The following is a 17,314-nucleotide window of genomic DNA, read 5'->3' on the forward strand; positions in this document are numbered from 1 at the left end:
TACTGTAGGTTTGATATTATGTACTGAAATACCTTGCAGTCAATGTTTAACCATGTTAAACTTATTTCAGAAAGAAAACATTAAATTGAGGAAAACAGTTGATCTAGTACATTAAAATGGTGTTTTACATCTTCCTTCCAAACTTGACACGTTTTATTCACCAACCTGTGCTGCACAGACGTACCCTGTTTTAGTTTTTTGACCAACCGCCTCAGTGTCGCAACACACGCTCGCTACTGTAGGCAGAGCACACGCAAGGCATCTGGGAAGCAGCGCTGGCTAAGCCCCGTGACAAATATGTTTCAAACCTCTGGCAAAAAGAAGTCTCTCATGAGAAAACTGAGCAAAGGCTTTTCAGAGCCAATTGCTAACAGAGCCTGCTAAGCAAGAAAGATGCAGACGCTAAAGTGAAAACTTCTGAAGACAGGCAGAGAGGAAGCAATTTGTCCTCCAGTGATGTGCTGGAGGCTCTTCCAAGAAGCCTCAGCCTTTGCTGCCTACACTTACTCCTCCGTTGTGAGTACTGCTCTGCCTCCCCGGGCCCAAAAGGCAATGGACACATGCAATGTTCCCTTGGCAACATGGGAAAAAAAAAAAAAAAAAATCAATTTCATCAACTAACTTATTAAATAACCTGTATTTATATAGTTTTACAGGTGTTTTAAAATCCCAGCAGCAGATCTAAGGAACAAAATCATTGTCCAAGCAATGTATCATCTTTTTCAAGCAGAAACAGCTCTTTTTTTAAGCGTCCACAGTTAACCTTAACAGACATGGGAGATAAAGTAATGAAAAACGTATGCTGCTTAATAATTTAACAGAATTGATACTTGTAAGTCCTCTCCCTTACAAGCATCATAATTTTTCCTGTAAAGAAACACTAGCACAAGTGGACAAATCAGCAAAACAGTAGCATGAGGTGTCTTTTTTGCCGTAATGCAACTTTCCCGCATCTTTCTTTTTTTCCTAAATTACATAAGCTCTTTGTTCATCAAAAAAGGTGGGCGTTCCTCCTAAAGGATCACTTACCTATTAATAAATGCTATAGCATACCAGCATACTGAGTATTTTTTCCCTGTGACCTATTGTTTCCATGCATAACAGAACTGCTTTTCATACATGCAGCCCTTAAGATGTAGTGCACAGATTTCCTGACCATGTGATTTGGAGGAAAGGAACACTGTTGCACAGTAGCCAAGCAAGTGATTCATCAAAGAGAATTCAAAGTTTTAATTCCTGCCAAATTGCCAAAATGTACAAATACTTGAAAACATTACATCTTCCAAAAGTGTTGCTAAAATTACAGAATGTGTGAAATACTAAAATTACACTTGGCTATGTAACTTAAATTTATCTTTCCTTGGACATATGCATTATTTCTTTAAACACGTGACCAGATGATCTTTTTTTGTCTGCTCGACTACTACCCCATTCAGTGTTGAAAACAGACTATTCTGAACAAGCAAAGGGAACTTGCCTTTAGGATCCCTACCTCTGCAACAGCAAAACTTGCAAAGTGAGTCGTGGGCAAGATTTGGAATGGCAGAAAAGGCAAGAGTAATCTAGGCATTATTAAATGCTCCCATGAAAAGGCAGCTTCTACGTCTTAGACATGACTGTATTGCACTATTAGCTCAACAACTTAAACTTTTTATTTTTTAAGAAATTACATTGATCACCAAGAGTGTTCCTATAAATAGTATACAAGTCAAGAGTTCCTTTCCAGATTCTGTGGCAATGCAAGTAAAATGCTTTAAATTAATTTATCACAAAGTTTTAAGCTAATATATTGTTTCTTCCAAAGGACAGATGAAGCATCATCTTAATTTTCTGCATATCCAAGTTTGGGTTTCACATTGGAACATTTGCAATCTGCAAATCAAGTCAATCAAAGCTCTGAGACACAAGTGCCATAAGTGCCTACATAAAGCTAATCAGTCTGAAAAAAAAATATCTAAGCCTTAAGCATCTCAAACTGCACATAGTTAATAAGGACTCAGAAAAACCTCTCCGTATGTCTGCTCACTTGCACTTTGTTTCAGAGGAAGCATGCAAATGAATTCTTTGGTGTTTGCAAAGCACTCCTACTTGCACCACAGGAAAACCAAGGAATAAATGGGCAGGGTTTTCTTCCGAGCAAGACCTAACTGATAACCACAAAAAAGGTTTGGGACCTCCACTGCCCATTGCCTTGAAGTAATCATCTTCAAACCTCCTCTTAGTGCACCTCCCTGCACTTGGAAAGAACTCGCTGTAAACATCTGCAAAACATCTTCCAATTTTCCCTTTACAACAATGCCTTTCTAAAAACGTGTGAACAGCTGGATATTGGCACGCTGGCCAACACTATTCAGCTATTTCCTGATATTTCTATCCCTGTCTTGCCCCTGGACTGTAAGTTTTATATAACTGAGATTGTTCCCTTCCCCTTTTGCATGACCCTAGTGTAATGGGATTTTAGAACTAGAATAACGCTCCCAGCTAATACAGTGATCATTGCCATCTGGAAAAATCATCTCCTTCTTCCCTTCCTAACAACTATCAAGCCACAGGTCTTTGTGCATTAAACAATATTTATTATAGCAAGTCCGGAAGGTCAAAGGGTTTTGATGTTATCCTGAAAGCAAGGGTAGGATATGCTTCCACTCTAACAAAAAGTAAGAGTAGTGCCCTTCCTCCCCTCCTGCTACTCTTAGCATTTGAAGAAAACAGTTTCTTACTCTCCTATCACTTACAAACAAATGCACTGACTGCCATCTTATCCGATGCAAGCGCCTTGTTGCCCATCGCTGTTTGTGATCCCTGTGCGAGACACCTGTGCCTAAACCTTTGGGGGGAAATTCAGAGCAAGTCTCCTGGCTCAGCACTGGATTCCACAAGAGGCAGAAAACGTGATGTTCCTCATTATATGAAACCTAGAGGTTAGAAAACTGATCCAGGAAATTAGAAACCCATTTTTATATCCTCTCCAACCTAAGGGAATTCGCACAACAAACACCTCTTTAAAATTCCTTAATCAATAGACCAGGCTACACTGTCAGCACTGCAAAACTTATGCAGATGCCTCACCATTCTGCTGTCCAGATTATAACATTCTTAGGTGAAAGAATAAAAGAAGTGAAAGATGCCTTTATAAGCCTGATAGTGAAAACACAAGAAGGAAACATACGTTCTCTTCTTTGCTTCCAACCAACGCAAACTGCATGAGGCAGGGACTGGAAATGAACTTGGTTTAGGTTTCCCCAATCCCAAAAGGTCACTCACATCATTTGGCTATGGGTAATGTCCCCTCTTGCTCACTCTCTCTGAAAAAGATGAGTAAGCGTTGCTTTCTAGAAACAAGTATTTTCTTTCTTACACTGTCCTTAAGCCAAAGTAAATCTACCCCCAGACTTCTCGCTCATCATTCCCCTATTAGGCGTATTTTGCATTTTTAACTCCTTGCTTCTATTTGCTCCTATGATAAAAAAAGAATAAGTAGAATAATCTATTTTTATGGAAAGCAGCCAGCTTGTTAACAGAGGGTGATGTGGGACCTTCCCTCACCCAGAACTGCTTCATGCTCCGTCTCCTCTGGTGTCACACTGACTTGCCTCTCCTCCCATCTCTCCTTCAGCTAATACATGCTGCCTCTCAGAGGGTATGTTCTTTGGGGCAGTGACAAGCACAAGAAGTCCAATTTATTTAAGTCTTTAGACACCACAGCAGCGCAATTGTCAAACTACACAAAAGAACAAGAATTTAAAGGTTCTGGCCGTAACCTCTTACATATTTTTTTTGCGCTCCTGTGCTGCCTTTGGTACATCATTTGATTACATTTTTTCTCATTTATCTCAAAATTATGTGGGCAAATCCCATTTATCACATTTTTAAATTATTGGAAAAGCTCAGAAAGTCAGCACTTCGTAGAAGCATCACACTTCAGAATTTCATTTAAAGTAACCGGAGGAAGAAATTATGTTACGACATTTTCTTCATTTTTGAGTTACAGATTTTTAAGAAGTTAAATTGCTTTTTCCCCTGAAAACCAGAAGATAGAAGAATAAATTCAAATTTCTTTAAACTCAAATTACATTTTTAATTTGTGAGCTAGTTTTGAATTAAAACAAAAATCTCTCCCATTTGACGTTGATGAAAGCCATAATGCAGTAACAAGCTGCATTCGTGTGAGTCTGAAGAGTTTTTGGAATTAAAACTCCAAGACTTGTACCCAACGAAAACCTAAGGCTGTACTCCCCATGAAAGATGTATGCAGTCTTAGCTCCTATCAAACAAACAAGCTCAAATGCTTTTACAGATTCAAGATTGTCCAGGCTGACGTGTTTTGCTGGATGTCACCCAAAAGAATTACAAACTTCCCTCATCATCCTACTGGAAAGCTGATTCTGACAACTTTAATACAACTATTTCTGATCAACTCTCAACTACTTTTTTTTTTTTTTTTGCTAGTACTAGTGCACTGCAATTTGAACATTACGTACTACCTTTTCCTTTAATTTGACTCATGATAAAAGCATGCATGTATTTCTATGACTTCAGCTACTCTCAAATGATACCGGTACCAGATAGTAAAAGAAGAAGCGAGTACTCCAGAAATTTCCCTTTTAAAAAAACCCTGATTTATCTCTCTAATAGAGGTTTGCATAGAAAGCATAAAAGGTACATTAGCTCATAGTTGATATTTTAAGAAAAAGTTAAGCAATTGTCCATGTTTGTGCTATTTTCTAACTATTCCATGTTAAATCTACCTCTACCAGTACTTCTGAACAATATTTTCTACATTACCAAAGTACATCATATTTACTAGAAAAAGAGAAAAATCCAACTGCAGTTCATTGTTACCTTCCATAGAGAATATCATATGTGTTCCACATCACAACATTCCTGCCAAAATAAATCTGGGCTTTCCTACTTGTTTTTTGTCTGTTCCTCAAGGAAGAAAGGTCTGTGCAATCACAGAGTTCCCCTTAACTTTTGAAGCTATTGCCACCTGCAAACAAAGTTTGTCAGAGACAAGAGGTTCAAAGATAATTAAGCTCCACAGGATTTTCAGAAAAACCAATGGCTGAGTAAAGGGGAACCTCCAAGAGTAGAGATCTTCATAATGGGAAAAGTCAGGGCAGGCTCCATGGGTACATAGGCTGTCAGGGCTTTCAGCCCAGCATGCAGTGGTCCACTGGTTAACACAAGTATTGATGAGGATGAGCCACAGCAGATGATGCCTCTTGCCGAGACAGCAAGAGATTTGTGGAGGAAATGTCACACAGAAGGAAACACAAGGAAAAAGGTGAAGTTGGAGTGAAGAGGAGACCATGTATAGGGATGCAGACACAAATCCATAGGAAATGAGGCTTTAACAGGCACAGAGCAATACAGCAACACTTTTTGTTATTGCTTTCTGAAGAAGTGCTACAAAGAGTCTTGTAAAGAACACCAAGAAAAACAAAAGAACAAGCAAAATGGTGGGTTGGATTCCAGCTTTCCAGAAGCACTAGACTTATGGTTCTTTGTTTTCTTCGGGGGCTTCAGAAAGTCTGGCTACATGGCTATCTGCTGAGGGCTTCTTTTTAAGCAATTACAATAAAATACCTTTGATGTACTTAGCTTTAACCTTGAAGTACTCCAGAGTGAAAAGATGACCAACCTATCAGAAATAAGTATATAATTATTACCTCAGACCCTATACATCCAGTTTGCAAGTACATCATTCAGGGTTCGTGACATTACTATTTCTAAAATTTATTTACGTAGCACCTGCCACTGCAAAGTACTTCACCAACCTGAAATCAGGCAGTGGCCCATGTATAAATACAGTCGTACTTCACATTTCTTTGAAATCTTTCATTCTCGAATACCTGAAAACATTATATAATTTCTTATAAAGAAGAGTAAATCTATCATTGTCATGCAGCCGCCAAGAGGATAAAAAAAAATGATAGCTGCACAGCAACTCTGCTTTTCAGCGAAGTACACATAGAATGCTATTTTTCATTTTAAGGACCAGAAGAATTTTGTTTTCAAAAGTAATCAGTGGCTTTGGAATTTGGTGAGAAAACAAAAGCCATCGCCTCTATTTTTGCAAAACGTTCCCTAGGATATTGAGCGACCATTCAGAACAAAACTGTAGTTTATTTCTTATTCTAAAAGATGGAACATGAGGTTGCAATAGGTCCTAATATGTCAATAACAAGTTTTCTGAAAATCGTTTTTTTTCAGAATGTTACACAAAATACATTGTTACGTTCTATCATTGTCATATGGCATAAACTTATTGCTTTGTCGGGATTAGCTTGCCAAGGGATTTTGCCCTGTCTCCTACAACATGCTAAAATGTAAGAGCCAATGTTTCCTGTGAAGCCGATTAGATAGGGACAGCTATTTACTTTCACAGAAAAAGCCCTGGGGTTTTCCCTGTCTCTATACATCTTATTATGCACAAACAGAATATCAAGGTGGCATTCATTACTGATGGCAAGTTAGATCGGCAACCACGGGACAGCTTAATCTGTCAGAAGCCAGCACGGCTGCCCAAGGAAGCAGTCCCCTAGCGTCCGCCCTGCCCATCGCTCCCCTCCTTCCCACCCCACTGCCTCCTCCCCGGGCTACTCAGCAACCCAGGGGAAACGATCACCACCCATCTGCTGTGGCTTAAACCGACTTCCGAAGAATGGCACAGTTAGTGTGGGTATCCATTTGACACTGCAAAGTTAAAGCGTACGTGTTACACACGTATGAGGAAGGAAAACCAGAACAACAGAAATGCCTTAAAAAAAAAAAAAACCTGTCAAAAATCTGTCTTCAGAAATCCAATTAGAGAATTTCTTAATATTAAGTGAAGAATCTTGGCTGCATGTTGGATGGTTGGTATCATCAGTGGATGGTACCAACACCATATACTTAAATTTAGTCCTAGTCATTGATATCTGTTACAACAGCAGAGAAAAAACATGTTTCCTTAAGCAACTCCACATTCAGGCAGGAGCATCCCCACCACCGCCTTTGGGACTCCACAACACAGTGTTAACACAGCACAACTGTCTCAGTCCTCAGTAATTCTTCTTAAAACTACAGTACAAAACTTCCTCAGTTCTTTAAACTCTGTTGTCTCCTAGGAATGTTGGGAGGGATTAGAAGGTATACATAATTTATGGAGTAGATTACAATCAATCCAATTCTTTCAATCATCTTGAGACGGAAACACCTGTTCAGAAAGAGTGAGCAACCCAAGGAGGAGTCTCCCGACTCCATGAATAAGATTAAGATTTCGTCTCGCAATTCAGAGCTAGGAGGGGAGAGCTGCTAATGAACTAAAAGAAAAAGAAAAAAAAACACTAAAGTGAGATAATTTCCATCCTTCTTCCTAATTTTAGATATAAAATAAGTAATTCAAAAAGAGATATCATGTGAAACAGTTCAAGAATGTACAACAAATTTATCTTCTTTTCGGAAAGCTGATCAAGTGATGACAATTCCCTACAGTGTGATAGCATCTGAATACTGTACATATCCATTTTTAAGGATATTGGGAATACAGAAGAAAATATAGCAGTATATGTTAGTTATTTTATACTGTGTCTAGTATTTACTGATCTGGCATTGCAATAAAATATCATTTGAGAATATCTGCAAGGAAAGTATAGTAAAAAATCTTTTAGATAAGCTAAAAGGTAGAAGTTTAATTGCAATTGATTTTCTATTTAAAGATGATGCTTATCAAATCATGCTGCAGGCATGAACCACCACAGAACATCTATACAATGTTTTCTTTTATTAGTAATTGAGTTGTCTTCAACACCGGCAAGAAATCTAGAAGAATCACTAGTGCTCCTCTTCAATCACTCTTCCATAGGTCTGAAATGATTTTGCACTGTTTGCCCCAGTAATATGGGAAATGGAAACATGCAAGTGATTTATTCCAGGTCTTAAAACCTACTTTTGCTAACAGAATGTATGTACAGTACTGACCAATATAAAACCATCAGATGCTTTGAAATGTAAGTTATTTCAGGAAGACTGGCAAAGCCTCTCAGTGGAACTTGATTTATGCCTCGCAAAATAATCAGCACACATGATCCTTAACTATAATTTCTACTGTCCAGAAGAACCCAGTCTTGCTCATGCCTTGAACTTTTTTTTTAACTATTTCCATAAACAAAGAATTTCCATGCTGAACATTCCACGAGATGACGACAAATGCAGCCTACCTGTGAGATCAGTTCCTTCCGGAAAGATGAGGAGTTGTAGTGGTTCCCGAATGTCACAGAAATAATCCAGCATTTTTTCAAAGTGACTTTTGTCATCTTCCCACTTTCTCTGAATAAAAACGAAGGCAGCAACCTGCATCGCCCAGCCTAAGGTTAAAAAAATACACCTTTAGTAACATTTCACACTGATACTTCCACAGTGTCTGTTATTCCAAAATATTTTGTAAATTGTGTTAGACACAACATTTTACGTACTGCTCACCTGTCCTCACCTCTGATTGAGAGGACTTAGTTAGGCGTTTTGGATAGGAAGCAAAAGAATGCATAATCTAAATAAATAAATATAACTAAATTTGGAACAGTTACAGTTTTGCAAAACTCAAGATACCAGAGTTAGAAAAGCTTTCCAGAAAGCAAGAAGAGCATCAAGGCTGTCACGAGGTGAAGTATTTAAAACCATGGCCCTCACTGTAATACCCTTAATCAGTGCAACACAGATTTGCTCAAGGGAAGGCACTGCCCCTACGGACAAGCACCTCAGCGATGCACTGCAGGGTATAAGCAAGCTGCATTACATAGAGATAGTGATCCTTAGTAGTGCATGTTAACCACGTGCATTGTGCAGAAAATACCTATTGCTTTGAGGCCTTTATTATGTACGCTTTCTTATCATTTTCATTACTAATAAAAGAAAATACAAAGTTGCTCTTTACACTTGATTATAGAAAAATTTGATGTATGTCCATTTGTTTGCATTGTATACAGAAGACAACTGTGAAGATTTACAGCCTTACATCAAACTGACAATGTAAGGCAGTTAAATAAATGAAATTACTGCTGAGCCTGCAGCTCTGGGTCACATTATTGGCTTCTTTGGCACAATGTAGTATACAATATATCACATAATATTAGAAGTTCTGTGTGCTAGTTCAGACAGCAGGACGAAAAAACAGAGCTCCACATGCCTGTCACATGCCCTGTGATGCTCCTTTCTTAAACAGGGCTCAGAGGAGCATGACACTGCCTTACCACTGTACTTGGCTGGCTGGTGTCTCATCAGAAAGCCTGCAGATATGATATTCTACATCAAAGAGAAAACATCACAGCTTCCCGTTCTCCTCTTTGCCCCCCACAGTTCTCAAAAGTCTGGTTTTCCTTTGCTGGTGACTTACAGCATGCTATTCTTGCACTTTATTTCAGCTCCTCTTTACAGGGATTCCTTTCTATGCCGTTCGTGGCAGTATCTTACAAGGAACATATGCTAGAAAGTCACTTATTAAAGTCACCAACTTAAAAATCAACTTCCTAACTCAGTCAGCCTGCATAATGTATTAACCAAGCTGCATAACCTCTTCTGTATTAGATAGGAACGTTAATCATATTGTTAAAGATGTGTAACCTGTACCATGGGGTGGATACTTTTTCTTTTTAAATCAACTAAACAGATGGAGCATGCATAACTAACATGCCTTTTGCAGTCTGGACCTAATGAGTCTCAGATACTCAGATAATGAAAGATATCCAGATAACTGAATACTGGAAGTGGTTAGATGAATTAAGAAAAGAAATACTCAGAATGCAGTCTCAGCAAATCTTTTCAAATTTGCACACTGTACTTGTTAAAAACCCTCTGTAAACAAAACTAAACTTTGACCACAACAATTTCTGTGCATCTATGTGCATATCACATTCCCACATCTGCAGTGTCAAGAAGTATCAGGACAGCTTTATTAACAAAAAATATCCACATTTAAACAAATTATCTGCAGGAAAAAAATAAAGATCAATTTTAAAGCAACTGAAAAATAACTTACATAATTTAACTATGCTCTCTTCTGGCATTTAATCATCTCCGACTGCTATAATACATTTCACTACAATGGTGCACAACCGGTATTTTAAATTGAACTAATCCAGGCTTCTTTTTCACATTTGTCGTGGTGTTACATAAAGAGGACATCTTTTCATACCAAATGTTCCCAAATACCAAATGGTGCTAAAGCATTTGGTTGCTCTAGAAGATACATGGAAATGGTATGAAGCTGCATCAGGGAAAGTTCAGACTGGACATTAGGAAAACGTTCTTCCCCAAGAGAGTGGTCGGTCACTGGAACAGGCTCCCCACGGAAATGGTCATGGCACCAAGCCTGGCAGCATTGAAGGAGCGTCTGGATGACACCCTTAGTCATATGGTTTACTTTTAGGTAGTCCTGCAAGGAGCAGGGAGTTGGACTCGATGATCCTTATGGGTTCCTTCCAACTTGAGAAATTCTGTGATGCTATGATACCTCATCTGAAATCAAATTAATAAAAATGGACACAGCAAAGGAAAAAAGATCCCTAAGCAGAAACAGAGACGCCTCGTACCATACCATTCACAACTCTGAGAATGTAGATGCTCCATGGGACAGAGTGGAAAAATTCATAGAGATTAGGAAAGTTGTGCTGTGGTTTCTGTGTTTTGCAATCGCTCTCACTTCTCAGACCAGATCTTCTGGATATTTTATGTACCCCAGACACTGTGCCTAAATTAGTTTATGCAAAACCTGTACTGTGCTAAACCATTTTATGGTGTGGTATCACACATCAGGCCTAAACTATTCAGTCCTTGCGTTCTCATTGCAGCAAAGTCCACAGGTGGAAAGAGGGGAAACAAGAAGCAAAATAAATGCTCACTTGGGAAGCCTACTGATACTTTCCCAGGTCAGCAGCTCCTTAGGAAGAGTGATTTTGGTCCATAAAAGAGAGGGAGCATGGAAAAAACCTCACTGCCAGATCCCACCCTCTCCTCTACCTTTCTTCACACAGCACAAGGCTTTAAATTATATGGAAACTTGCATATAAACTCTTTCTAGCGATCATTCTTTAACAGCACTGTGAACATCAAATTACAAACACCTTTAGCTACTGAGAAAGCTGCTGCTTGGGTGACTCATATTTTACCTGACTAAGCTGCCTTAAAGCAGAGGATATAATGCAGTAGTTTCCCATTCCTGTCTTAAGTGGCAGTTCATATGGGCTATGAAAAATTAAACAGAGGCGGTAATGTAATGTCAGTAGGGTGTCGGGGAGGAGGAAGAAAGAAAGAGAGGGAAGGGAGTTGGGAAGCATCCAGTTTTTCAACAAACAACAGGTTTGATTTTCTAACCTTTCCAATAGATAATATCCAGTGTTCTGGAAGATTTTTTCTATCTTTAAGTGTATATCTAATTAGATAAAACAACCCTGATGCTCAAATAAGAACAGATTATCGAACAGTCAGATGATTAATAGTAAAGGGCCCAGGTTTTCCTCCCCACTTACCCCAGCACAGCACACTGCACCAAACTATTTTACCATCTATCAAAGCAGAACAATCTTCCACACTTGCTCAAGCTTTAAGGCCTCCAGTGAAAGGCAACGAAACCATGAATTATTGCCCTCAACCAAAATCTTGGTCCATGCACCGATGGGGAGAACACCTGCTGTTTACATGCCTCACCATCCCACCAGATTCAAGCAGGAGAGGGAACCCCGCACAGGCTTGCAGACACATGCCTTCGAACAAAGCACAGGCAGCTCTCACTTTCATTTCCATTCCAGTGTCTGCCTGTGTTGTACTGCTGGGAAAAAACAACACGTAACAAGTCCCAGGTGCAATGAGGGATCCACATGGGAGTGCACAGAGAAACAAGAGGAATTCAGTAAAGCAGTGGGCAAAATGAAAGGTTTTGCTAATCAGCAAGATTTATGATTAAGCAGCAGAAGGAAGTACCTTCTCATGTGCAGCCTGCGGTGAGACATGCTGTTCAGTTAATTATTGTTAAGTTTAGCTCAACATATTGTCCAAGAAAAGTAATTATATTTTGCTCTTTTGCACAATGTTTTTGGTCATCTGAAAGCTCCCAGGCAACAGGAATTCTCCTAGCAAAGGCAGCATTTACTTGACTGGGGGGAAAAAAAAAGGGTTTGTCCTTTGATTTGCAGATTCTTGAGAAATCATCAGTTATAAAAACACAGCAGAGAAACAGTGAAGCTAAAGAAACCATAACAGTGCAACTCCACTTCTTTGCTAAAACAGCCACCTTGTAACAGGCGACATTTCTAGTAACTAACATAGCCTGGAAAAGCATCCAAAAAGCATCATACTGCTTCAAAATTGCAAAATGGCAGTGCAAAAGACCAACTAGGTAGAGTAGCTAGCCACATTGACCTTTAAATCAACTTTTCACAGCTGAAAAAATAAAAACAGCAGCTTCAAATCTCAAGTAACACATACACGCTAATGATATGTATTCCACACTTCAGTAAGGCTTTATCAGAACATAATTCTACACAGAAAAAAAATTACACTTAAGCAAGAAGGAAAGCCTGTCATTGAACTAGAGAAATGTGCTGTACATAAGAATTTCCTACTGCCTTGGGGATAAAGCAAATTATAGCTTATGCAGGTTGAGAATTTGCAGCATTGTATTAGAAATGCTAGTTGCAAGCATAGAGCTTTTCAAATTCTAAGACCCTGCACTTTGTTTTCCCCACCCCAAAATCCTTTAAAAGAAAATAACACTTGAACCTGAAATTTTTTAAGTGTGTTTTCATTGCAAAGGTAATTTGGGACTAAGTAGATACTAGGGAGGGAGGTGGTAATGAGCAAAAGAAAGAGGCGAGTTGTGGAAAAAAAAAAAATCTTTGGTTTTCTATCACAATTTTATGTATACTTCCATAAATATCTCAGAAATTTGGTATCCCCAAAAATGTCTTGTCTCTGTAAGAGGAGTGTTATGGCCGATGTTGAAAGCAAAATTAAACACATCAAGAAAATGGACTATGTGTTTCCTCTAGCAATGTAACAGAACAGCTAATAATACTGACCCCTCCCCGAAAACAAATTCGATAACAAGGAGGAAAGTAGAAGGCCTAAGTATGGGATTTCGTTATTGTATTCATTCATCCTCCTTCTTTTCTTCCACTACATTATTCACTGGTTTTTCATAGCATTATCTTGGCCCAAAATAAAAGCGTTATTCAGCGCGCCTGTGTTCTGCAGGGGTCTGGTCCTGATCAGGGCTTTTGAGGCAACAGCGAACCAGACGTCTGGGCTTAGGAAGGGAAAGCACTCGGAAGCGTGTGATCCCGCTGTATACAAATAATTGGGGCCATTAACAGTTTATTATTCCAAGTGTTTTGCTGCATAAAATATCCACAAGGCAACAACCACGCAATTCTGAGGGCTCCTTATTTTAAAGACGGGTAGGTACTGAAAAGATGTTAGCATGCAGAAAATCATGGGGGAAGCCAGGGCTTAAAGTTACTACATGCATACAGCTAAGTTTTCGTCAGTACAGACTGCTGAACAGATTTCTGCAAATTCAGTTAGAATCAGCCACTTTACTGTTTTTTCTAGTTTTATACCCAATAACCCAAAGCAAATTCAAAATTAAAAGATTTTTTTTAAAAAAAAATTGATGTAATGGTTTGAGTGCACAAACTAGGAAAATAAAGAAATGCTTCTTGAAATAATCTTCTAGTGCACAGTCTCTGCTCCTGACAAGTTTTTTTTAAACCATGCTCATTTCCAAGAATGTAGTTAATAGGAGTATAATGAATTGAACAACTGTCACCTGATTTGGTGAATTCTTTGAGCAAATTACAAACTAGCTGAGAGATAAAATTCACACATACAGATTCACAGTAGCACTCCTGATTTTATAGTGAGACATCTGATTCAGTCTATTTAGTCATTTGATTCAATCTATTTGTAAGGTGTCTATTTAAACACTGGTATGCTTTTCACTATTGCCTTGCCCTGTCAGACTCTAAACATTACAGTAATCTACATCTATTTTTAAGTTATTCTTATGGTCACGTTCAGTTTATGTTCAGGCTATGTATTTCATACATGTATATACCACGTAGTCTGCTTTTTACTTGGACAGAATATCATCTCTTCCAATGTATGTGAAGCCTAAACCTTTTTTGCTTACTAAAACAACCTAAGTGAACAAACAGCAACGTTAGAAACACAGAATTTTAAGGTAACTGAAAAAAAAAGAAAAATATTCTGGTTTTTCTCTGATCAGTTTTACCTTTGATTTCCCCATCATTCTCATACATTTGTTTCAGTACCAAAATACTCTCAATTTTGTATTTAAGTCACATTCAAATATTAACACTTTCTGTATTTTCTTTGCCCTGCTTCACTCTCTTGCAGGAGAATACAGTATGTGCCAGTAGAAATCTCTGCTTTACTTATTGTTTATTTATAATACGATTAGAAGCTTCTTCAAACAATGTTTACAGTATGAGATTTACTTGTCAGGGCAATAACAATGCTGTCAAAAAGCTAGCCAGATACAATGGCCTATGCCTTAGCTGTGAAAATTTAACTGTGAAATCTTCTAGAAAGGAATATTCCATTGAATAATTGGTATCTCTCAGCCAATACACAGACAAAAAAGTGTGAAAGTATGTAAGGAAAAAAATCATTAAGTAGTAGCAGAATATATATGTATATAAAGCACCCAGACAGAGGTATACCATGCTCTTGGGAAAGTATTCTTTCAATATTCATTCCCTTAATCATGAATCAGAAAGATGCTATTTGGACAATTCATACTCAAGTATTCATTCTATTTCCTAAATTATGCCATTTTTGTAGAAGATGGACAATCAGATGATTAACTCTACCATTGTATTAATGCTACTTACAAAATCCTTGTGCTACAATGCTATAAATGCTGTTAAGGAACATTAAACCTACACAGTTACAATACCCATCTTAAAATAATGCTTCAAACTTGATTTGATGTACTGTGTAAAATCAGAATAACGTAACATTACTTAGAACTAAAGCAAACTAAAGCAAAGGCTTAAACTGCTAGGATGGCTGGAAAGCTGCTTTTTTGAACGCATTTTAAAAATACATCAATACAGTGAAACAGAGCATGAAAACCTAAGTATTAAAAAAGATGAGTCTTCCCCAGTACATCTCTAGGGAAAATCCCTGTGTCATTCCAGAACCTCCAAGGACAGAAAGGAAACAGTCTCTGGCTGTTAGATCACAGGGAACAAATAGGCCCCACCAAACAGTGCGAGACTCTCCCACGGACATGTCGTCTCTACCGCAAGTCAGAAATGGTGAGAGATTTTACACTTCAATACCTCTTCTGTAGGCCTGCATCCTCTTCAGATGCTCCATTCTCCTTATGGGAGGACTACAAAGGTAACTCAGCCTGATGAGCTGATCCGTACAGATGTTGCATAACCCACTGATAGTGGCAAAGGAACCTAAGTCAGGAAAACGTGACATCCTAATTCTGCTCTTATTTATTCTGTGAGCTTGGACAGAATAACCATTCTCTTCATCACTCGTCATTTATAAAGTGGGAAGAACAAGAAAGGTCAGCATCTGATCTCACTCTTTTGATGTGTGTTTTGGAAAGGTAAAGGGGGTGGAGAGAAACTGGAGTCCTTAATATATAGAAAGGATAAGGAAAGTTTGAATGGCAGACAGGCTAGTATTTTTTTTTTTCCATTGACAGAGTTGGGAGAATTTCTGCAGTATCTTCTGAAAATATTCCTATTGTGTCTTTCCTAGAAGAGCTGAGCTGGGAAACAGGCATCTAAGTCCTTTCTTCCCCACAAAAAACACATGTAGAGTTACAGGCAAAATAAGCTCCATTTTTGCTTCGAAGCATAATCCTTCCCTCACACTTAAAACTTCATCAAGAGTCTTGCGTATCTGTCTCACTGTGAACAACTGGTAGAATAACAAGCATGCTTTCCATTAGAGAGCATACTTTTCAACTTCCACTCTAAAAATCACGTAGGATAACAACTAAGGTAATTAAGTCTGGCAGCTCATAATTGAAATGCTCAAAGACAAAATGTCACAGCTCCTCAAAATTCTCATTTCGGTCTATTTTAACATAACAAAGATACTTGAGACATAAGCTATACTAGAAAGTTCAGTAGGTTACACTTCTAATTTTTTAAACCAATAAGCTCTATTGATAAGAATTTGAATGCAAATCCAGCTATAGCCTGCACAAAGGCGCTTTATGCTGAAGTGTTTATATCCCTACCTGCAGAAGTAGCTGTGGCAGCACAAACTCTTCCATGCCAATATAAATGCGCAGATTCCCCGCAGCGTGCTGCTTTAACTATACTCCAATTGAGTTAAGTGCTAACATTTTCTAGGCTTAGCGACACCAGTATTTTACTTCTGATACATCACAGCTGTCCGTGTGCATGCTCTTAGCCCATGGCAAAGGCAGAATAATTTGAGTTGTTTTGCCCTGCTTCATTGAAAACTAAGATGACTCAAATTACTTTGAATTTGCTGCAGGCAAGGCTAACATACATGGACAGCTATAATGGATCAACTGACATGCAGTAAAAGATTGGTGGGGCTAAGCCCAGTGCTGAAATAGAGCACAAGTCCATTTTTTTTTTTTTCCCCCTAGCACTTAACACAACAGGGGCCAAACCTAACTTGAGCCTTTGAGAGCTACAACACAAGTAACCTGGATGAATGAAAACCAACAACTACATGGCTCCTACATCTTGCAGTCTTTCAAGAGCAGTGTTAGCTACAGAATAACTTGAATACAGAGATGAAGACCTGGACAGAGTTACTCAGTTATCTCTGCTCCTAAGCACTCCAGGTTTGCCAGCTTTGCTCATTTCTCCTCTTTTTTCCTTCAACACCTTGTCCTTTCCTTACCTGTTCCTGCCCCAACCTGCCCCAGCTATAATTCCCTGCTCTAGCAGTCTCAGTGAGCCTTTTCAAAAATGGTAAGTCTTCAAGATACATCCATCAGAGGTGCCTGCAGCACCTGCCTACTTTTTATCTGTACACTGAATTACAGTGTTATTTATCTTGGAGCACAAGTCTCACCTCGAATACGGTGTTCAGTTTTGGGCCCCTCACTACAAGAAAGACATTGCATTGCTGGAGCGTGTCCAGAGGAGAGCAACAAAGCTGGTGAGGGGTCTGGAGCACAAGGCTGATGAGGAGCGGCTGAGGGAACTGGGGTTGTTCAGCCTGGAGAAGAGGAGGCTGAGGGGAGACCTTATCGCCCTCTACAACTGCCTGACAGGAGGGGGTAGTGAGGTGGGGGTTGGTCTCT

The 17,314-nt window shown here is 38.8% G+C and overlaps 1 protein-coding gene across 11 annotated transcripts in view; it reads right to left on the bottom strand.

Annotated features, from left to right (window-relative positions):
* LCLAT1 (lysocardiolipin acyltransferase 1) overlaps positions 1–17,314 on the bottom strand; it is a 119,798-nt gene that overhangs the window by 54,050 nt on the left and 48,434 nt on the right. For 8 of the 11 annotated variants that reach the window (XM_035903632.1, XM_035903634.1, XM_035903636.1 and 5 more), the window contains 2 exons: positions 15,345–15,470; positions 8,205–8,351 (listed from right to left, as the gene is read on the bottom strand). In XM_035903632.1, coding sequence (XP_035759525.1) covers positions 8,205–8,351; positions 15,345–15,470 — 273 coding nt within the window. Of the gene's footprint in view, positions 1–8,204; positions 8,352–10,018; positions 10,306–15,344; positions 15,471–17,314 lie in introns of those variants that run through there. The other 3 variants (XM_035903640.1, XM_035903641.1, XM_035903639.1) reach the window with 3 other exon arrangements.

This window comes from Egretta garzetta, unplaced genomic scaffold (genome assembly GCF_000687185.1).
Source record: "Egretta garzetta isolate BGI_Z169 unplaced genomic scaffold, ASM68718v1 scaffold11, whole genome shotgun sequence".
NCBI classification, from domain to species: domain Eukaryota; kingdom Metazoa; phylum Chordata; class Aves; order Pelecaniformes; family Ardeidae; genus Egretta; species Egretta garzetta.